Below are 17,590 nucleotides of genomic sequence, written 5' to 3' on the forward strand. Positions count from 1 at the left end.
GTTTTCATTGTACAAAAACTGCCAGTAGCCCAATGGAACAAGGACCCTTGGCACCTACAGAAGCTCCCTGCACACCCCCTCTTCAGCGGCCAGTAGTTCACAAACCTTTCACACAGTCGAGGGTTCCACCGGAAATTCCGATGCATCCTGCACCACGGCATATCACGGAGGACGAGTTAAGGGTGTTGGAGGGTTGTCTACATCGCTGGAGGATGGAGGTGGAGAATGACACTAGAGGTATGACTTTCTTCCCCCCTCTCTGATCTGAATCTTTACCCTCTGTGAGATAGTATTATTTCTCAGTAAAACCTGTTGCCCACTACTGAGCTATTTGATAATTTATTGAGGAGCCCAGAAGAAAGGTGAGGCCCTTAGGTAGATTTTCATCAAAATCGAAAAGAAATTCTCAGCCTAAGTATTCATGATTAGATCGTTCTAAATGCCTATAAGTTGAATGAAGAAGGAAAGACTGAGGTATTTCAGGAGTTTGAGATGATGGGAAAGAATGAAGGTGCAGTAGTGTATTATTGTACTGAGCTAGTAATCCAGAATTCAAATTAATCACGGTAAATTCACTCCCCCCACCACTGACACACGGTGTACCACCTACAAGATGCACTGCAGAAACTCACCAAGGCTCCTTGGACAGCAACTCCCAAATCCACAACCACATGGACTGCAGTGGTCCAAGTAGGCAGCTCACCACCATCTTTTCAAGGGCATTTAGGGAAGGCCAATAAATGCTGGCCTAGCCAGCAACACCCACATCCTGTGAAAGAATGCAAAAAAATCTGTGAAATTAAATTCACTTAATCTCGGTGTTTTGGGCCAACACTGGAAGATGGCTCTGAAACCTGCAGATTGTTGTGAAGACTTTGATGGTTCACTAATGTTCTTCAGGGAAGGGATCTTGCCACCCTTACCCGGTCTGGCATAGTCCATGATTTACAAACTGAGTAGTTCTCGGGGAAACTGGAGGTGGGTCAGTAACATCCCAAGAGAAGACACTGTAGAATTGCCCATCACTGCAAGAGCCATAGTGATACAAGGAGAATGCCCCATACCACCTCAGGCATAGCGTTGCAGGCAGAATTTGTGTCCCTTTTATTGCCAGGATCTGTATGTTTGTATGTAAAAGGTTTGTGTTTTCTTATCCTCAGAGTGATTGTCCCAATTTAAAAAATGCCAGCAGCAAGCTTTTTTTTGTGTCCTTTTAAGTAAAGAAGGCTATTTATTTTCGCACATTTACCCCGGAGGCTTAAAACGCGATGTCTTACATACTTGACTCTCACACACACAAAGATTCAATACAGATGAAGGTGAAACGATACAATTCCAATATATGCCTGTCTCCATCTGTTTTGTGGCAGGCTTGTAGTTTCTTAGATGCGTTGATGATTTAGATGAAGTGAAGGTCTTGTGAAGCAGAGGATTTTCAGTAATCTGAGAAGCCTCTTGTAGTCAACTCTCCAGGAGGTTGGTTCTCAGGTGAACTTGAAGTTGGAACAGGTTAGGGAAGAGTCCTTCTCCCACTTTCAAGGTGTGGTTCATTATTACCTTGGCTGCTTAGTTGACTTGCTGCTGGTTCAATGGTTGTCCGATGGATCTCTGTCTTTGCAGAACAGCTTCTGGTTAGGTTCATCCGATGGAAGAACTGAAAGAAACAATGAGCATGATGAAGATGTATATTGGGAAGCTAGGAAAGTGCTCAAAAAAAAAAACAGGCTTTGCTGAATGAGTAAAGCAATTAAACATAATTCTCATGGGTTGACATAGACATTTAAATGTGACCTCTCATTGGTGCCATTGTTTTAATTTTATACTTCTTGTTGTGCTAATCATTTGAGCATAGAGAAAATCTTTGAAATCCTAAACTAGAAAACCCTGGCAGTAAACAGCAGGGGCTGCATCTTACCTATGTTGGGCAGGCTGGGTGGGGGCAGGCGCGGAACCGATTGCCGCCCGCGATCGGCTGCGCAACGTAATTTTATGTAGACGGGCCAATTAGGGCCCGCCCAAAGTAATGCGCGCTCTGGAGCACTCAGCACTACCTGTGCGGGCGCAAGGAGGAGGGAGAGTTCCTCAGGCAGATGAAGTACATAATGAAACTTTTTAATAAAGAGAAAAACTATATAGACAATGTCACACGAGCTGGGGGCATGTTTGCCAATTTAGCAAAATTAATTAATTTATTAAACCTTCAGGATACCTCATCCCTCCCATGGACGAGGTTTCTTGAAAAATGCGAAGACTGCTTAGGCTCTTCACCTGCCCGCAACCTCAAGGTTGGATGGGCAGCGATGCTAATAACTTTAATTAGGTTTTTAATGGCCTCAATAGGCTGTTGACAGATTGGCAGGCGCCCGCTGAATGAAATATCAAAATGACACGCGCCATTTTGTACGTTGGCGTGTCAGGCCCAGCCCCCACATGCCAACGCCAATGTTCTGACCCAGATCTCCCAGGATCTGAGGAAACATAAGAAATTGGAACAGGAGTACCGTATTCGGCCCCTCGAGTCTCCACTGCTGTTCAAGGTGATCATGGCTTATCTCACATTGGCCTGGACGCCACTTTCCTGTCTGTTCCCCATAACTCTTGACTTCCCCAATAATAACAAATGGTTTGGTGATTTGAGTAGAGGCCTTGGTAGAACACAAGCATGTTCTAATGCGTGTCTATACCTGAAAAGTTAGCCTGCTTCTAGTTGGCGATGGAATGACATTTTCTGTTTTTATTTTATGAAGGATGGTGGCCCTTGGGATTGGAACACCACCCATTTCAACTTAAACTTTAGCATTTAAGCTGATTTTGCACATTTAAGCTTGGATATTATATTTGGCATCTGGGCTAGCAATTGTGCAGTGATTCCTTTATAGTACATGTGTGCTTGTTATGTGATGACAGCACAGGGCTTGGTTGTGATGCTCTCTGTGGGTTTAGGCTCATGCATAAAGACCAATCTTGGCAAAAGTCTGCGGAACTTCCTAGACAAATGGGTGGAGAAAAGGATTTTGTTTTTGGCTAACCATTACTCGAAAGATAACCCCCGAGATTCATTGTTAAGCAAGCTCTCCAAAGCTTAGACAATCAGTCATCATTTTCTTATATATTAAGTAGGAATTATTTATGTTCAGACATTGTCCCCAAAGGGGTGCAAACAGCGTTTCCTGTTCAAGCCGTCAATCACAATCTCTGGCGTGTTTTTCAGATCTGCAAGAGAGCATTGCTAGGCTTCACCGCACAATCGATCTGATGTACACCGACAAGACCATGATGCAAGTAAGCACAATATCTGTGTGATTTTAACTGAGCTTCAGGCAATCTGTTAACTGGAATAAACAGGTCATGAAGGGCAGAGCCTGCCGGGCTGTGTTCTATTGGTCTGCAATTGCCTCCACAACTAGCAGGGAAGGGTGGGAACTCTGAAATAAGAATGCTGAGCTGGCTCATCAACCTCTGAAGGGGATAAGATTTCAGCTGCAACTCTTCATTAGAGCTGATCTGATGAAATATGAATTGAGAGTTTTAACGAAAGTGCTGTTTTTGAAGCTTATGTACATGTCACATTGCAGAGCCATTTTGAATAAGCATGTTACAATAGAGTGTAGACTTGACTGATTTTAACGCATATCGGAAGCTACAGCATCAGCTCAGAGTTTCTGATGTACGTGTATGTTCTTCAATGTAATGAGCCTTTGCTTATCATATCTTCCCTTTGTGCTCTAGGTTCCTTATCGATTGCATGCAGTCTTAGTGCATGAAGGTCAGGCTAATGCTGGGCATTACTGGGCCTACATCCATGATCACCACCACGAGAGGTGGATGAAGTACAACGACATAGCTGTTACCAAATCCTCCTGGGAGGAACTAGAACGCGATTCTTTTGGCGGGTACAGGAACGCTAGTGCATACTGTTTAATGTACATAAATGACACAGAGCGATACTTAATAGAAGGTACTTTCATTAGCTCATACTCGCCTTTTACTTGCGGCGTGTCGTGTGTGTATTGTATGGAATGCATTTGTGGTGGAATGTTATCTTTAATTTTGAGATGGTGTGTTCCTGTGAATCCTCTGCTTCTGTTGTCTCAGTTTCTGCTCAGAGAATCATACAGCACGGGAGGAGGCCAGTCAGCCCCTCATGAAAGAGCTATCCCATTAGTCCCATTTCACTGGTCTTTCCCTGTAGTCCCTGAAACTTTTCTTTTTCAACTATTTATCCAATTCCTTATTGAACTTTACTGTTTCCACCAGTCTTTCAGGCTGTGCATTCCAGATCATTATAACTCGCTGCGTAAAAAGTAACATTTTTTTTTGCTGATTATCTTGAATCTGTGTTCACTGGTTACTGATCTGTCAGTGAAAAGTTACTATTCTATCTTCTTCCCCCAGCCTTTCAAGGACTAGAATACAAAGTGGTAGAAGCCATGCTTCCGCTATACAAAACCCTGGTTAGACCATACCTGGAGTACTTTGAGCAGCTCTGGACACCTCACCCAAGGAAGGATAGATTGACCTTGCAGGAAATGCAGTATAGATTTACCAGAATAGAACCTGGAGTCAAAGAGTTAAATTGCAAGGAGAGATTACACAAAACTAGGGTTGTATTTACTAACGCTTTTAGAACGTTAAAGGGTGATTTGAACAAAGTTTTCAAGATGTTAAGGGAAACACTTAGGATCAATAGGGAAAAGCTATTTCTGCTGGTTGGGGAGCTTAGGACTAAGGAGCATAGCCTAAAAATTAGAGCCAGGCCTTTCAGGAGTGATTTCAGAAAGCACTTCTACAAGCATAGAGTGGTAGAAATTTAGAAACACTTCCACAAATGGCAATTGATGCTTGCTCACTTATTACCTGCAGTTTCCTCCAGTTAAACATTGAGAAGAAGGCTGAGGCTCCAATTTCTTTCCATTACAGGAATCTCTCCTACACTTAGCCCCTGCCTTTGGCCTATGTTGGAAGGATTTACAAGTTGATACTCATTGGCCGATCTGTTTGGCCGCATTACGAATGCACGTTCCTTAGTCATCGAGTCCTGCAGTGGGATTTGAACCCAGATCTTCTGGCTCAGAGGCAGGGATGCTACCACTGCGCCACGAGACCTCCTCTGTCATCTTTGGCCCTACACAATACTTGCGCTTGCCACCAATTCCAGTCCACGCCTTGGCTACAGTCTCGGACTGAAATGGATTGTTCACAGGCTGTGCCTACTATCAAAACCTAGAGCTGGTCTTCCGACCCTAAACCCCCTCCATCATAAAGACCACCTATTTTCACCTTTGTAACATCAGTGTTCTTGGTCCCTGCCTCAGCTCATTGGCTGCATAACCCTCATCCATGTATTTTTTTTATCTCCAGACTCAATTAATCTCATCCTCCATAAATTTGAACTCATCGAAAGCTTTGCTATCTATTTCCTAATCTGTATTGCTCCTGCTCACCCATCACCCTGGTCAACTGTGGCTTGTAGTTCCAGAAGGCCCACTTTAAAATGATTATATTTGTGTTTAGACCCCTGCACAGCATAGCTTCGCTCTTCTCTATCTCGGTAATCTCCTACAGCCTTCCAAGGTTCCTACACTCAACCAATTCTGGCAGCCATACCATCAACCATCTGAGTCTTGAGCTCTGGAATTGTCTTGCTAAACGTCTTTCTCTCTGACTCTCCCCCTTCTTTAAGACTCTCCTGAAACCCTACCACGTTGACCAGTCTTTTAGAACAGCTCCCTTCTAATATTGCTTGCTTAGTTTATTTTATGCAAGTTGTTGTAAAGGTACTATTTGCCCGTGGAGGGGGCTTTTAGATCCATGGGTACCAACAGCAGGAAGAAAGTGAGGTGACATATAAGGAACCAAGCCAGAGGAACATTATTGGCCAGAAGAAAACAAGGTGGGGGCAAGCAGAGCCTGAGTGCAAGGAGTCATAGTCATTACAAAACATGAGGCCATTTGGCCCATCGAATCCATGCCAATTCTCTGTGGAGCAGTTCAGTCAGCTCCATTTCCCCAATCTAAGTTTATTTCCCTCGAGTGCCCATCCAATTTCCTTTTGAAAGAAAAGAGAGACAGGAGTTGGGAGAGAGAAAGAGCAGCAGAATAGCTATCGTCTTAAAGTTATGTTATGCTGAGGCAGAGAATCCCTCCCTGATGCTAAAAGTTGGCAGCAGTAGATTTTTGATTATCTTATATCAAAGTTCTTTGACAGGACTTGGAATTGAAATATGAAAATTCAGACTGAGCAGCCTTCGGATTGAAAAACCTGCTCTGCAGCTTCTTTGCGCTAAATGCAGTCAGCATTGGGTTAACATTTCACCTGTCGCAGCAAAGAGTTTGGTGCTCCTGCAAGACTTTCACGCAGCATAATGGCCAACATTCCTGGAGCTAGTGCGCCAATGGTCTAGTACAGTGATGTCCACACTGCCAGTTGTGGCTAATTGGGAATCCACATGTGGCTAATTACATTTGTGCTTGAAAGAAAATAAACAATAGACACTTGTTGGGCATTTGATCCAAATACTGGGTTGGCATAAAACAATATCATGGGGCTAATGAGACATTAAACTGAGGCTTCACCTGCCCTCTCGGGTGGATGTAAAAGTTTCCATGACAATATTCAGAAAAGAGCAGGGAGTTCTCTCTGGTTTCCTGGATTACTAAAACTACCCTGGTGGCCTCGTGGTTCAGAATCAGTGTTTCACCATTTCAGCCAGGATTCAGTAACAGCCAAGGAATTAACTGTGGTTCGCGTGGAATATAAAGACCAGCATGTTGGGTTGATGGCCTGTTTCTGTGCTATCACACTTCATAATATATATATATATATATTCTTTGTGCATTTGTTGGTAAAATTGAGAGGAAAAAGCAGTGTGAGAGTCTTTTTTAGATTACTGAGTACGAGTTTGATTGCTGAATGGTGGTGGATAGCTTGTGAAGTAAATTTATATGTGAAGTACATTTATCTTTTTCTCTTTTATTCATTCTGGGGATGTGGTGCCACTGCCAAGGCCAAGATTTATTTCCCATCTCCAGTTGTCCTGAGATGTTGCTGGTGGACTTGTAATGTGTGTGTATGTAAGACACTGCCTACCAATATAAGTGCATGTGACTAAAATGGTGTTGTCGTAGCCACACCTGTGGCTGCTTAGAAATTTCTGTTGACCAGCACTGCCCTGCGTGCTGTTTAAAACAGCAAAGGACAATTTTTATTTTTTAAAAGTAGCGAATTTGCATTGCTATTTTGAAAGATCAAGAAAGGATGCTGAATTGGAACCAGCTGGCCAAGCCTATGAGACTGGACTTGATCTCGTCTTCACCCAACATTTTCACAGGGCCAGTTTCCACTGAGGATGTCTGAATAGTGTGAAGGAGCAGGAACTCTGGCTGATCTTCAATATTCCAATCTGCTAATTCAAACTGTTGTGCCTGTATTGCCACCACAGTTGAAGTCAGTGAACTCAGCATAGAACAGGGGTCAAACCTGGTCTGTATGCGTCACTTTCCTGCCATCTCTTGAGCCAGCAATAGCAAAGATGTGGGATATGCGGGTGGAATGATATGCACTTTATTTCTAAACTGCTCTGTTTGCTGTTTAATTTACACAGTCTATAAAAAAAAAAACCTTTCCCATTGCTCATTTAGAGGAGTTTGATAAGGAAACTGGTCAGATATTGACTGGAATGAACACCTTGCCGTGCGATTTGAAAGAGTATGTCAGAGATGACAACCGAAGGTTTGAGAAGGAGCTACAAGAATGGGATGCACAACAGGAGAAAAAAGCCCAGCAAGAAAAAATGGAGATACACACTACGCAGAGGGAGCCCACTGGAGCATCTACCTCAGGTGAGAGGTTAAAATTAGTTTGATTCCTTATTTGTTGTTTTGAATTACAATTTCTTCATGAATGTTGGTATTTTTTTGAACAACGTTTTAGTAGATACCTTGAAGAACTGTATTAAATTTACGCTTTTCACCTATGTAAAAACTGATCTGTACAGGTCATGAAGATCTTGGGTCCAATTCCTGTTCTATGATAAAGTAACTGAGCTCAACAAAGGCTTGCAGTCAGGTCCTTAGCATCTGTGAGCTGTTGAGAGGAAACTTCAAGCCAGCATTCTCACTCCCGAACTCAGTCTGTTGGCTCTGGCAAGTAGACATCAGGCACCTTCTATGGGTGGATTTCTGAAGTGAGAACAGTATTGCATTTGGCCATACTGCCATCTGCTGATGCTCTTTATCCAGATAGTGGTTAGAATGCGGAACTCAATACCACGTGGAATTGAGGCAAATAACCTAGATGCATTTAAGAGGTAGCCAGAGAGGGACACGATGGAGGAAGGATATGCTGACAAGGTGGCCATGTGGCTCCTCAAACCTGCTCTGCAATTCAGTGCTGATCTTCTGCCTCAACTCTACTTTCTTGCCCTTGTATCCCTTGATTCCCTGAGAGGCCAAAGATCTACCTATCTTAACCTTGGTTATACTCATGATGGAGTATCCGCAACCCTCTAGGATAGACAATTACAAAGATTCACAACCTTTTGAGTGAAAAAAAAATTCTCCTCATCTCAATCATAAATGATCAACCCCTTATCCTGAGACTCTGCCCTCTGTTCTAGATTCACCAGCCAGCGGAAACAACCTCTCTACCCTGTTGAGCCCTTTTGGTATCAAGTATGTTTCAATGAGACCTCTCATTCTTCTAAACTTATTCACGGGATGTAGGCTTCACTGGCTGGGCCAGATTTATTGCCCATCCTATTTGCCCTTGAGAAGGTGGTGGTGAGCTGCTTTCTTGAACTGCTGCGTTCTTGAACCACTGCTGTTCATGTGGAGTAGGTACACCCACAGTGCTGTTAAGAAGAGAATTCCATGATTTTGACCCAATGACAGTGAAGGAATGACGTTATGTTTCCAAGTCAGGATGGCGAGTGACTTGGAGAAAATCTTCCAGGTGGTGGTGTTCCCACCTATCTGTTGCCCTTGTACTTCTAGATGGTAGTGGTGATGGGTTTGGAAGGTGCTGTCTAAGGAGCCTTGGTGAATTCATGCATTCCATCTTGTAGGTGGTATATACTGCTGCTACTGTGCATCGGTGATGGAGGGGGTGAATGTTTGTGGATGGGCTGCCTATCAAATGGGCTGCTTTGTCCTGGATGGTGTCAAGCTTCTTGAGTGCTGTGGGAGCTGCACTCATCCAGATAAGTGGGGAGTATTCCATCACACTCCTGACTTGTGCCTTGTAGATGGTGGACTGGCTTTGGGGAATTAGGAGGTGAATTGCTCGTGGCAGGATTCCTAGCCTCTGACCTGCTCTTGTAGCCATTGTATTTATATGGCTAGTGCAGTTCAGCTTCTGATCAATGGTAACCCCCCCCAGGATGTTGATAACAGGGGATTCATTGATGGTAATTCCATTGAATGTCAAGGGGCGATGGTTAGATTCTTTCTTGTTGGAGATGGTCATTACTTGGCATTTGTGTGGCACGAATGTTACTTGCAACTTGTCAGCCCAAGCCTGGACATTGTCCAGATCTTTCTGCATTTGGACATGGACTGCTTCAGCATCTGAGGAGTCACGAATGATGCAGAACATTGTGCAATCATCAGCGAACATCCTACTTCTGACCTTATGATGTGAGGAAGGTCATTGATGAAGCAGCTGAAGATGGTTGGGCTGAGGACACTACCCTGAGGAACTCCTGCAGTGATGTTCTGGAGCTGAGATGATTGACCTTCAACAACCACAACCACCTTCCTTTGTGCTTGGTATGACTCAACCAGCGGAGAGTTTTCACCCTGATTCCCACTGACTTCAGTTTTGCTAGGGCTCCTTGATGCCACACTCGGCCAAGTGCGGCCTTGACGTCATGGGCAGTCACTCTCACCTGAATTTGCTCAGCTTCACATGATAGAACAACCCACTCAGCCCAGGAATAGGTCTGGTAAACATTTGCGGTACTGCCTCCATGGCATTTGTACCCATGTTTAGGTATGGAGACCCAAACTTCTCGCAGCACTCCAGGGTGGTATCATCGAGGTGAGAGGAAGAAGGGTGTGCAGAGGCTTAAGTCACGTATTGACACCCGCATAGACTATTTGAACCGAATGTTCGGTTTCTGTGCTGTAAAATTCTATGTGTTTCTGAGATTAGCTAATAATGTAGATTGTGAACCTACAAAAATAACGTAAAGTAATAATGTAATGTGAACCTGGAATCTTATGTTCTGAGTGTCATCTGCACCCCCCCTTCCAAGGTTACTAGTGGAGTAATGAAAGAACCTTTAAGCTTATGGTTTGACGTTTTGTTGTTTTGTTTCATAATTGATACTGGAGCATTGAAACCATCTGGAGCTCAGGCAGAGAACAGCAAGTTTGAAGAAGGCTTCAGAGAGCTGCATGTTCCTACTGGGTAACAACGTCCTCCAGTGAGGAATGGAGCCACCTGTAAAAATACATTGTTTAAAATGCTCTGTTTTTTGCAGTGCAAGGAAAAGAATTGGAATACTTGGAGCAACCATCAGCAAAAGATCCCTCTAAGGTTTGTGAAGGAGACACAGCAAGGACCGTCTCCAAAGCTGCCACGGAGTATGAAGACCGGGGCCCAGAGGCCGCACTGCAAGCGGTATGACTTGCAACAAGCCAACTTTCTTTCCTACTTAATTATGATATCAAATAAAGGAATGCTGAATAGTTATAATGTTAGGTCGGCTATTGCTCGCTAAGAAATACCATTCGACCACTCCCACCCATCCTCCTTTACCCCCCCCCCCCCCATTAAAAGCCATGACTTAACCGTGTTATATACAGGAGTATTGTCGCCCAGCAAAAGTGCAGTGTTGTTTCCCTCCCCTCCTCTTCCTCTTATCTGTGCATCAATGGGTGCACTGTGAATATATAATCCATTGCCTGTGAAACATTTTGGAATTTCCTGAGGTCATGGTAAGGTTCTATATAAATTCAAGTTCCACCCCTACTCGCGCCGCCCCCTCCATGTCTCCCTCAATTTCCCTCTTTCCTTCCTTCCCAAAGATGTGAGCTCCCACCTGGAGTCAGTTCTGTCAGTTGCCAGTGGATTCCCTCCTCTCTTCTGGAACCTTGCTCAAGCTGGCACTCTTGGCCTGTCTGAGCAAGGCAAGCATGGTCGATACTGGCAGTATCACAGCGGGATCAGATTCCCTATCCCTGTTCGACATCGGCTCGCGCACCTAATCAAAAGTACCCCTAGACAATTAGGGGTATGAGGGCTCTGGCCTGGCTTTCCAGCTCTTCAGCCCAGTGGCAATGAAGGCTACCCCAGGCTGCCATTCCAAACTTGGCAGACTGATGAGTGAGAAGAACTACACTCAAGCCCTGTTGGTCTGTCCAGTTCACATCCTCACTGAATGAACTGCTGAGGCATTAGGTTTCGAAGTAACAGCCTTGCACTTAACAGAGCTGCAGCACTCCTGTATATAATATGCTCTTTAACAATCTTTATGCTAATCTTTATATGTCCATTGTGCCATGTTTCATTTCTGGAGCTCCAAGTCTATCCTTGCCAATTCAAACTTCATTGTCCCACAGTTGTCTTGTATTATTTCAAATCAAAACGCAGATGTACAAGAGTTAAAGAAGCCAATTTATATTCTTCCAATAAACAGATTCTAACATTCCTCCCAATACAATATTTTTCTGTGTTTTATTTTGGGGAGGGAGAAACAGAAGCAGAGTTTGCAATCATGCTGCCAACCTCTGCATTGTGCCTCACCTCCTGGCTGTGATTGTCAGGAACTCTGATCAAATGTCATGGGGCACAGGACAGAGACCAGCAGGGGCAGCACAGAAACCTTGTATTCCTGAAATTGTCCTTGGCTGTAAAGACCAGTTTGGTTTTTTAACCCTCCTCATTACCCTCTTCATTACACGGTAATAATATTTTACCAGTTATTTTACTGATGTGCTTCTTTTGCTCCTTAACATGTGTGTTTGTATATATCTGCAAAAGAGGTTTATTTTGGGGAGAGGTTAGAAATTTCACACCAACTGTGGAACAGTGTGGTTTAAATCTCCCAGCCGTGGGGAGGGGAAGGCGTCGAGGGGCAGATAGGTTACTCTTGACTCTTGTCCTTGGGAATGCTAGGCCTTAAACCTGTCCAGGTGAATGGGGTTCCCAATCCTCCTAGATTTTGCCTGGAATGAAGAATTAGCTTCCCACACATTCTTCCCAGTAAGCAGTGTGCTCTCTTGTATCTTGGCGAGCAGCAAGGCTACCAGGGTGTAATGCCACTCTGATAAAACCACGCGACAGGAAAACCTTTTGGGGAGCAGAGAATAGTGAATCAGCAGTTGCCATTATTGACTGTTGTCGAGTGACCAGTGGCCACAGTGTCAGGGCAGGGGGAGTGGTAGTGAGGCAGTAGGACATCATACGATGAAGCATCCTGGGGTATGTTCCAAACAGTATTAGTGACCCTCCAATGTTGGATCTGTTTCTGAACAGATTGCAGTCGGTTTCGCAAAGTCCATATTAGATATTGTAGATTGAAGAGCTCAAGGCCTGAAAGAGTAGGCATTGTGCATGGTCAAGGTTACTGGTTTACAGTGGCTGAATGTTGTTATTCTAGTAAATGCATGGGATTCCAGTGCTTTGTGATTCCTGTAGCAACTGTAAGCCAGTGACCTTGGGCATGTTGGAAATGACAATCATATAGTTAATGGGGTGACACAGCTTGCAGGCTTGCTGCATGTAGGTTTATGCTGAGTCTGTTAACTTATTAGTGCTACGTCCAAACTACATCACAACCACCATAGTTCCTCTGCTGGGCCTTGGATGAAAAATTTAACCTAGATCCTTGAGCCTGGCAGTAGTGGTCAATAAAGATCCAAGGTGAATAATCCAGGGCACGGTAGCACAGTGCTTTTATTACTGAATTACTAATCTGGAGTCTAAATTCAAGTAATTAAATATATCTGGGAAAAAAAGCTTCCAGATTGTCTAAAATACTTATCTGGTTTATGAAGGTCCTTTCGCGAAAGAAATGTGTCACCTTTACTTGGCCTGGCCTGTATGTGACTCCAGATTCTCAACAATGTGGTTGGCTCTTAACTGCCCTCTGAAATGGCCTAACAAGCCAGTCAGTTCTATTCACGAAGGTGGCTCACAACCACCTTCTCATGGGCACTTAGGAATGGGCAACAAATGCTGGCCTTGGCAATGACACCACATCCTGTAAATGAATAAAACAAAATGCAAGGAGTAAATGGTAACCCTGATCATCTGGTTAATTCAGAAGGAACCAAGAAGGAAAGTTAAGAGATCAAATGAGGTTATGATTTTGAGTAACATATGGACCTGGGCTCAGCTGCTTGCTTAATTTACATCCTCAACTTATGTTAAGCTTTTTGTTTCTTTGTTCTCAGGATGTTGATGTTGCTGGCAAGGCTGACATTTATTGCCCATTTCTAATTGCCCCAAGAAGGTGGTGTGGGCCGCCTTGAAATGATGTAATCATTTGATGCAACTGATTGACCTGATAGGCCATTTTAGAGGGTAGTTAATCGTATTGGATTGGAACTATAGTCATATATAGGCCAGACAGGGTAAGGACATCAGGATTTTTTCCCCTAAAGGAACATTAGCGTGTTCATTAGCTCTACTTGACCCTTGATAAGCCTTGCATTTGGAGAGCAAAGTGACCATTAGGGTCGATTACTATACTAAGGGTTGTGCTCTGTAGGAAGGTCTTCACCTAAGCTACTTTTAATTCCTAGCCTCAGACAGTTCGCCTCCTGCTAGTGTACCACTCAAAATGCTTTCCCCCAGGAACAATTCAGGTTTTATTAAACTAAGGAATCCAAACAAAGGGTAATTCTCAAGTTCATACTTCAGGATACCCAAAGTAGAAAAGATCAAAGACGAGGTGACTAAATTGTATAGGTTAACCTAGCTGTTTTAGCAAGTGGTAGATGTTCTGGGATCATCTGGTGTAATAGTGCCACCATCCCCATGGACACAGCTAAATCTCAAGGATGTCCCAGTGTCTGTGTGTGGCTGCATTGCCTAATACATCTCTCCCTCTCCCTAATGACCACACTTGTCAACTTTAAGCTTGGTGCTCCTAATTCATCTTATTCTACAATATTTTACTGACTACTTTCTCAGTCAGCAAGTGGGCATAGTAAGAAGCTCCACACGTCCAACATTGCACGTGAGTGAGGTTCGAATGACCATACTGTTGCACCCCATGTTATTGTGGGAATCCTGTGCTTGGTATCATGACCTCACTCACATTGTGCAGGAGAAGATGGTTGAGACTGGCCGACACATTTTCTAAAGTATGTTTGCAGAAGGGAAGTGCCCTGACTTCTTGTAATGTTAATGGAACTGCTGATATGACCGGAGGTGCAGTGACTGTGTCTTGTGACTTTTGGTATGTGCGCGTGTACATTATAAAATTGAAAGGGTTGGCATTTATGGGCAGAAGTGTACGGAATTAAATTTTGTCAGTGCATTTTCCCCGCTCTTAATCCCAGTCTGCCCTGATGTGAATGCTCGCTGTCTTTGAATTGCATCCTGTTGCTGTCTCGCAGTCGCCATCATCATCGTCCTGCGGCTGCGCTTTAAGCCTCCTTTATCCTTTTGTTCATTCTTACTCTCCACCTGCTCCTCCATGAAGGCTTCTCACTGTTGTACACTGAATGTAGATGCTGTTTGTCCTGTTAAACCGGCTTACGGTGCAGCACAATGTAGGGGGAAGCAGTGCAAATGAGTTCCCCCATGGGATCAGTAAACGTAGTTCTTCCTGATTCTGCAAAGTTGCCTTGACTGTATTCCCTATCTTTCTTTTGCCTTTCTTTGTTCTGGTTAACAATGCTTTCTCCAGACTTGTCTGAAGTATGGGCACCAATCTACAGAAAAAGTTTCACTTAAGTTGTACACCTGTTTTCTACTCTTGATTCACCAACTTAAGTTCTTCATTTGCTATCACTACTAGTGTAGACCAGTAATCACCTGCAATTCAGTCTAATAGAGCACGGGAGTGATGTTTATTCCTTTCTGCTTGTGAGATGGCCCCTGGAAATATTATCTCACTCTCAGGGAGCCTCTGTAAGTATTGTTTGACTCACAGTAAATCCCTGCAAATGTTGTCACTTTTCCGAGAGTGGAGACCCTGTAAATACTGTCTCACTCCCAGTGGGGGAGATACTGTAAATAGTGTCTCTCCACTGGAGAATTGCTCCAAATAGTGTCTTGCTACCAGGAAGGTCCCAGTAAAGTGTCACACTCTCAAGGGATTGCTACAAATACTGATAGAATATTGGGGAGTCCCTGCATTTAATATCACACTCACCTCTCTCCATCTTTCCCCTCACTCCTCTCCCATAACCTCCCTCCTCACCTCTTCCTCCTTTCTGGCTTGTCCCTCCACTTGTCTCCTTTGTCTAACCTCTGACTCCCCTGTCCCTCCCCTCCCTCCTTCATTTCCCCTCTCACTTCCCCCACACCCCCTGCTCCCCCTTCCACTTGGAGCCCCTCATCCTCCCACACCCCCCCCCTTATTCCTGTCCATCCCCCCACGTTTCCCTTCCCCTCCCCATCATCCTCACCTTCCCCCTCATTCTCCCATCCCACCTCTTCACCCCTCATCGCCTGTCTCCCCTCCTCCCCCCCTCATCCCTCATCCCCCCTCATTTCCCTTATCCCCCTCCCTCACCTCTCCCCCTCAGCCCCTTCATCCTACTCTCTTACCCCCCTCACACCCCTAATCCCCCTGTCCTGCCCCGCCTTCCCCGTTCTTCCCCCTCCCCTCTCCTCCCTCTCCCTCTCCTGGATGGTGATTTATTATTTGCCATGAATATGTTGATATTTCCAGCTATTAAAAAGTCAGTAACTGCAATTCACTGTGGCCTCCTGACTGAAAGTTGCCTGTAAAGATCACTGATACGGTTTCACTGACTTATGTTTTTCTTTATGTCCCTCTTTCCTTTACTTTCCTGTGCTTTTGACAGTATTTTACTATGCACTTTTCAAACTTCCTCCAGCCTCTCTTAGCCAGAGGAGAAAAGCTCCCCACTACCACCATTGGCTTCAGTGTGTTGCTGTAGGAGCCATTGTTGGCCACTGGATGGTGCTGTGTGGCAACCCATTAAATCTTTGCTGCATCTTGCAGATCGTGCTAGTTTTAACAAGCTGGTGCTGTGCCACAGTGTGATTGGGCGTGGGTTTATCCTGGTGATTTGCTCCAGGCACCCAATCAGCAAATGTAAGCACAATCACAATTGAGGCAACCCGAACACCTGCTTTTTTTCTTTCCTAAGTGCAGGACAGGATTGAGGTGTTGGGGGGAACTGAGGGCCAGTAAGTGACAGGAGAATGGTTGAATGTGAAATCTCTTTACTTGTTCAATAAGATACAGATGAGAAAAACACTTTTCCAAAGCACCTTCCAAACCTGTGACCTCTACCACCTAGAAGGAGAAGGGCAGTAGCCCCATGAGTACGCCACCACCAGCAAGTTCCCATCCGAGTCGCACACCATTCCTTCACTGTCGCTGGTCAAAATCCTGGACCTCCCTGCCTGACAGCTATGCGGGTGTACCTACACCATGCAGTGGTTCAAGGAAGCGGCTCACCACCACCTTCCCAAGGGCAATTAGGGATGCATAACAAATGCTGGCCTAGCCAGTGACACTTGCATCCCAGGAATGAATATTTAAAAAAAAACATATAGCAAAATGGTTATAAAGCCAAAAAAATAGCATGTCATTCAGGCTTAATGTCGGAGGGGAGCCCATGTTTGAACATCACTTTCCTTGTGATTGTTCAGTTAGCAATCAAATTCTGTATCGCCGATTTGTGCAGACCACAATGTGCCAGGTTTGATTCTAAGTCTGTGCTGAATTATTCCTCTTAACTTTGTGACATTCGGGGCACAACCTCAACACCCTGCTGGAAGTGCCCGAGTGGCTGTCAGGATAGGCTGTGATGGCCTTGGCGTTAAAATGCCCCACTGGCACTCCTGGTTTAAGCACTCACGTGAAGTCTGCATATCTGGGTTCAGCACCTTGAGGGGAGAGAAAAAGTAACCAAAGGAAAAGTCATGTTGCTCTTTGAATAGCAGCTGGAAAGAAATGAGCCCTTTGTGGAATCAACATTTGTGTTTTGTGACCCTCCATCTTTATCTTTCCCTGTGCTGCCCTTCACTTCCTGACCTTGCCCTTTTCCTGTAGGACTCTGCTTCAACTTCCCCCGAGCCTGGTCCCAGCCAGCGTGTGGTTGAGATGGAGATTCCCCAAATAGGAAGGTTGGTCATAGAGTCAGAGGAAGGCGGTTATGATGACGAGGTATCTACCCACTGCCCAGCCATGTGTAAATGACCAGATAGCATGTGGGCATTTGTTGCATGGCACTCCTGAATGGGCATGTTTCTGTGCACTGCAGTGTTGGGGGAGTGCTTGAATTACACTTCAAGCAATTCCTTAAAAAAAAATAGCTCAAGTTGTGTAATGCAGGATAGGGGAGTGCATGTTACCAAATGTAGGATAGAGCAGAGGGCGCATTAAACAATGTAGAGTATGGGAGAGGACACATTTTACAGTGTATGATAGGG

At 44.6% G+C, this 17,590-nt stretch overlaps 1 protein-coding gene across 5 annotated transcripts in view; it reads left to right on the top strand.

The window, feature by feature from the left end:
• Positions 1-17,590, top strand: part of usp25 (ubiquitin specific peptidase 25) — a 177,189-nt gene that overhangs the window by 101,872 nt on the left and 57,727 nt on the right. For 2 of the 5 annotated variants that reach the window (XM_041210983.1, XM_041210984.1), the window contains exons 14-18: positions 26-237; positions 3,212-3,282; positions 3,730-3,958; positions 7,642-7,842; positions 10,485-10,624. In XM_041210983.1, coding sequence (XP_041066917.1) covers positions 26-237; positions 3,212-3,282; positions 3,730-3,958; positions 7,642-7,842; positions 10,485-10,624 — 853 coding nt within the window. Of the gene's footprint in view, positions 1-25; positions 238-3,211; positions 3,283-3,729; positions 3,959-7,641; positions 7,843-10,484; positions 10,625-17,210; positions 17,325-17,590 lie in introns of all 5 variants that reach the window. The other 3 variants (XM_041210981.1, XM_041210982.1, XM_041210985.1) reach the window with 3 other exon arrangements.

The sequence above is a fragment of the Carcharodon carcharias genome, chromosome 18 (genome assembly GCF_017639515.1).
Source record: "Carcharodon carcharias isolate sCarCar2 chromosome 18, sCarCar2.pri, whole genome shotgun sequence".
In the NCBI taxonomy this organism is placed as follows: domain Eukaryota; kingdom Metazoa; phylum Chordata; class Chondrichthyes; order Lamniformes; family Lamnidae; genus Carcharodon; species Carcharodon carcharias.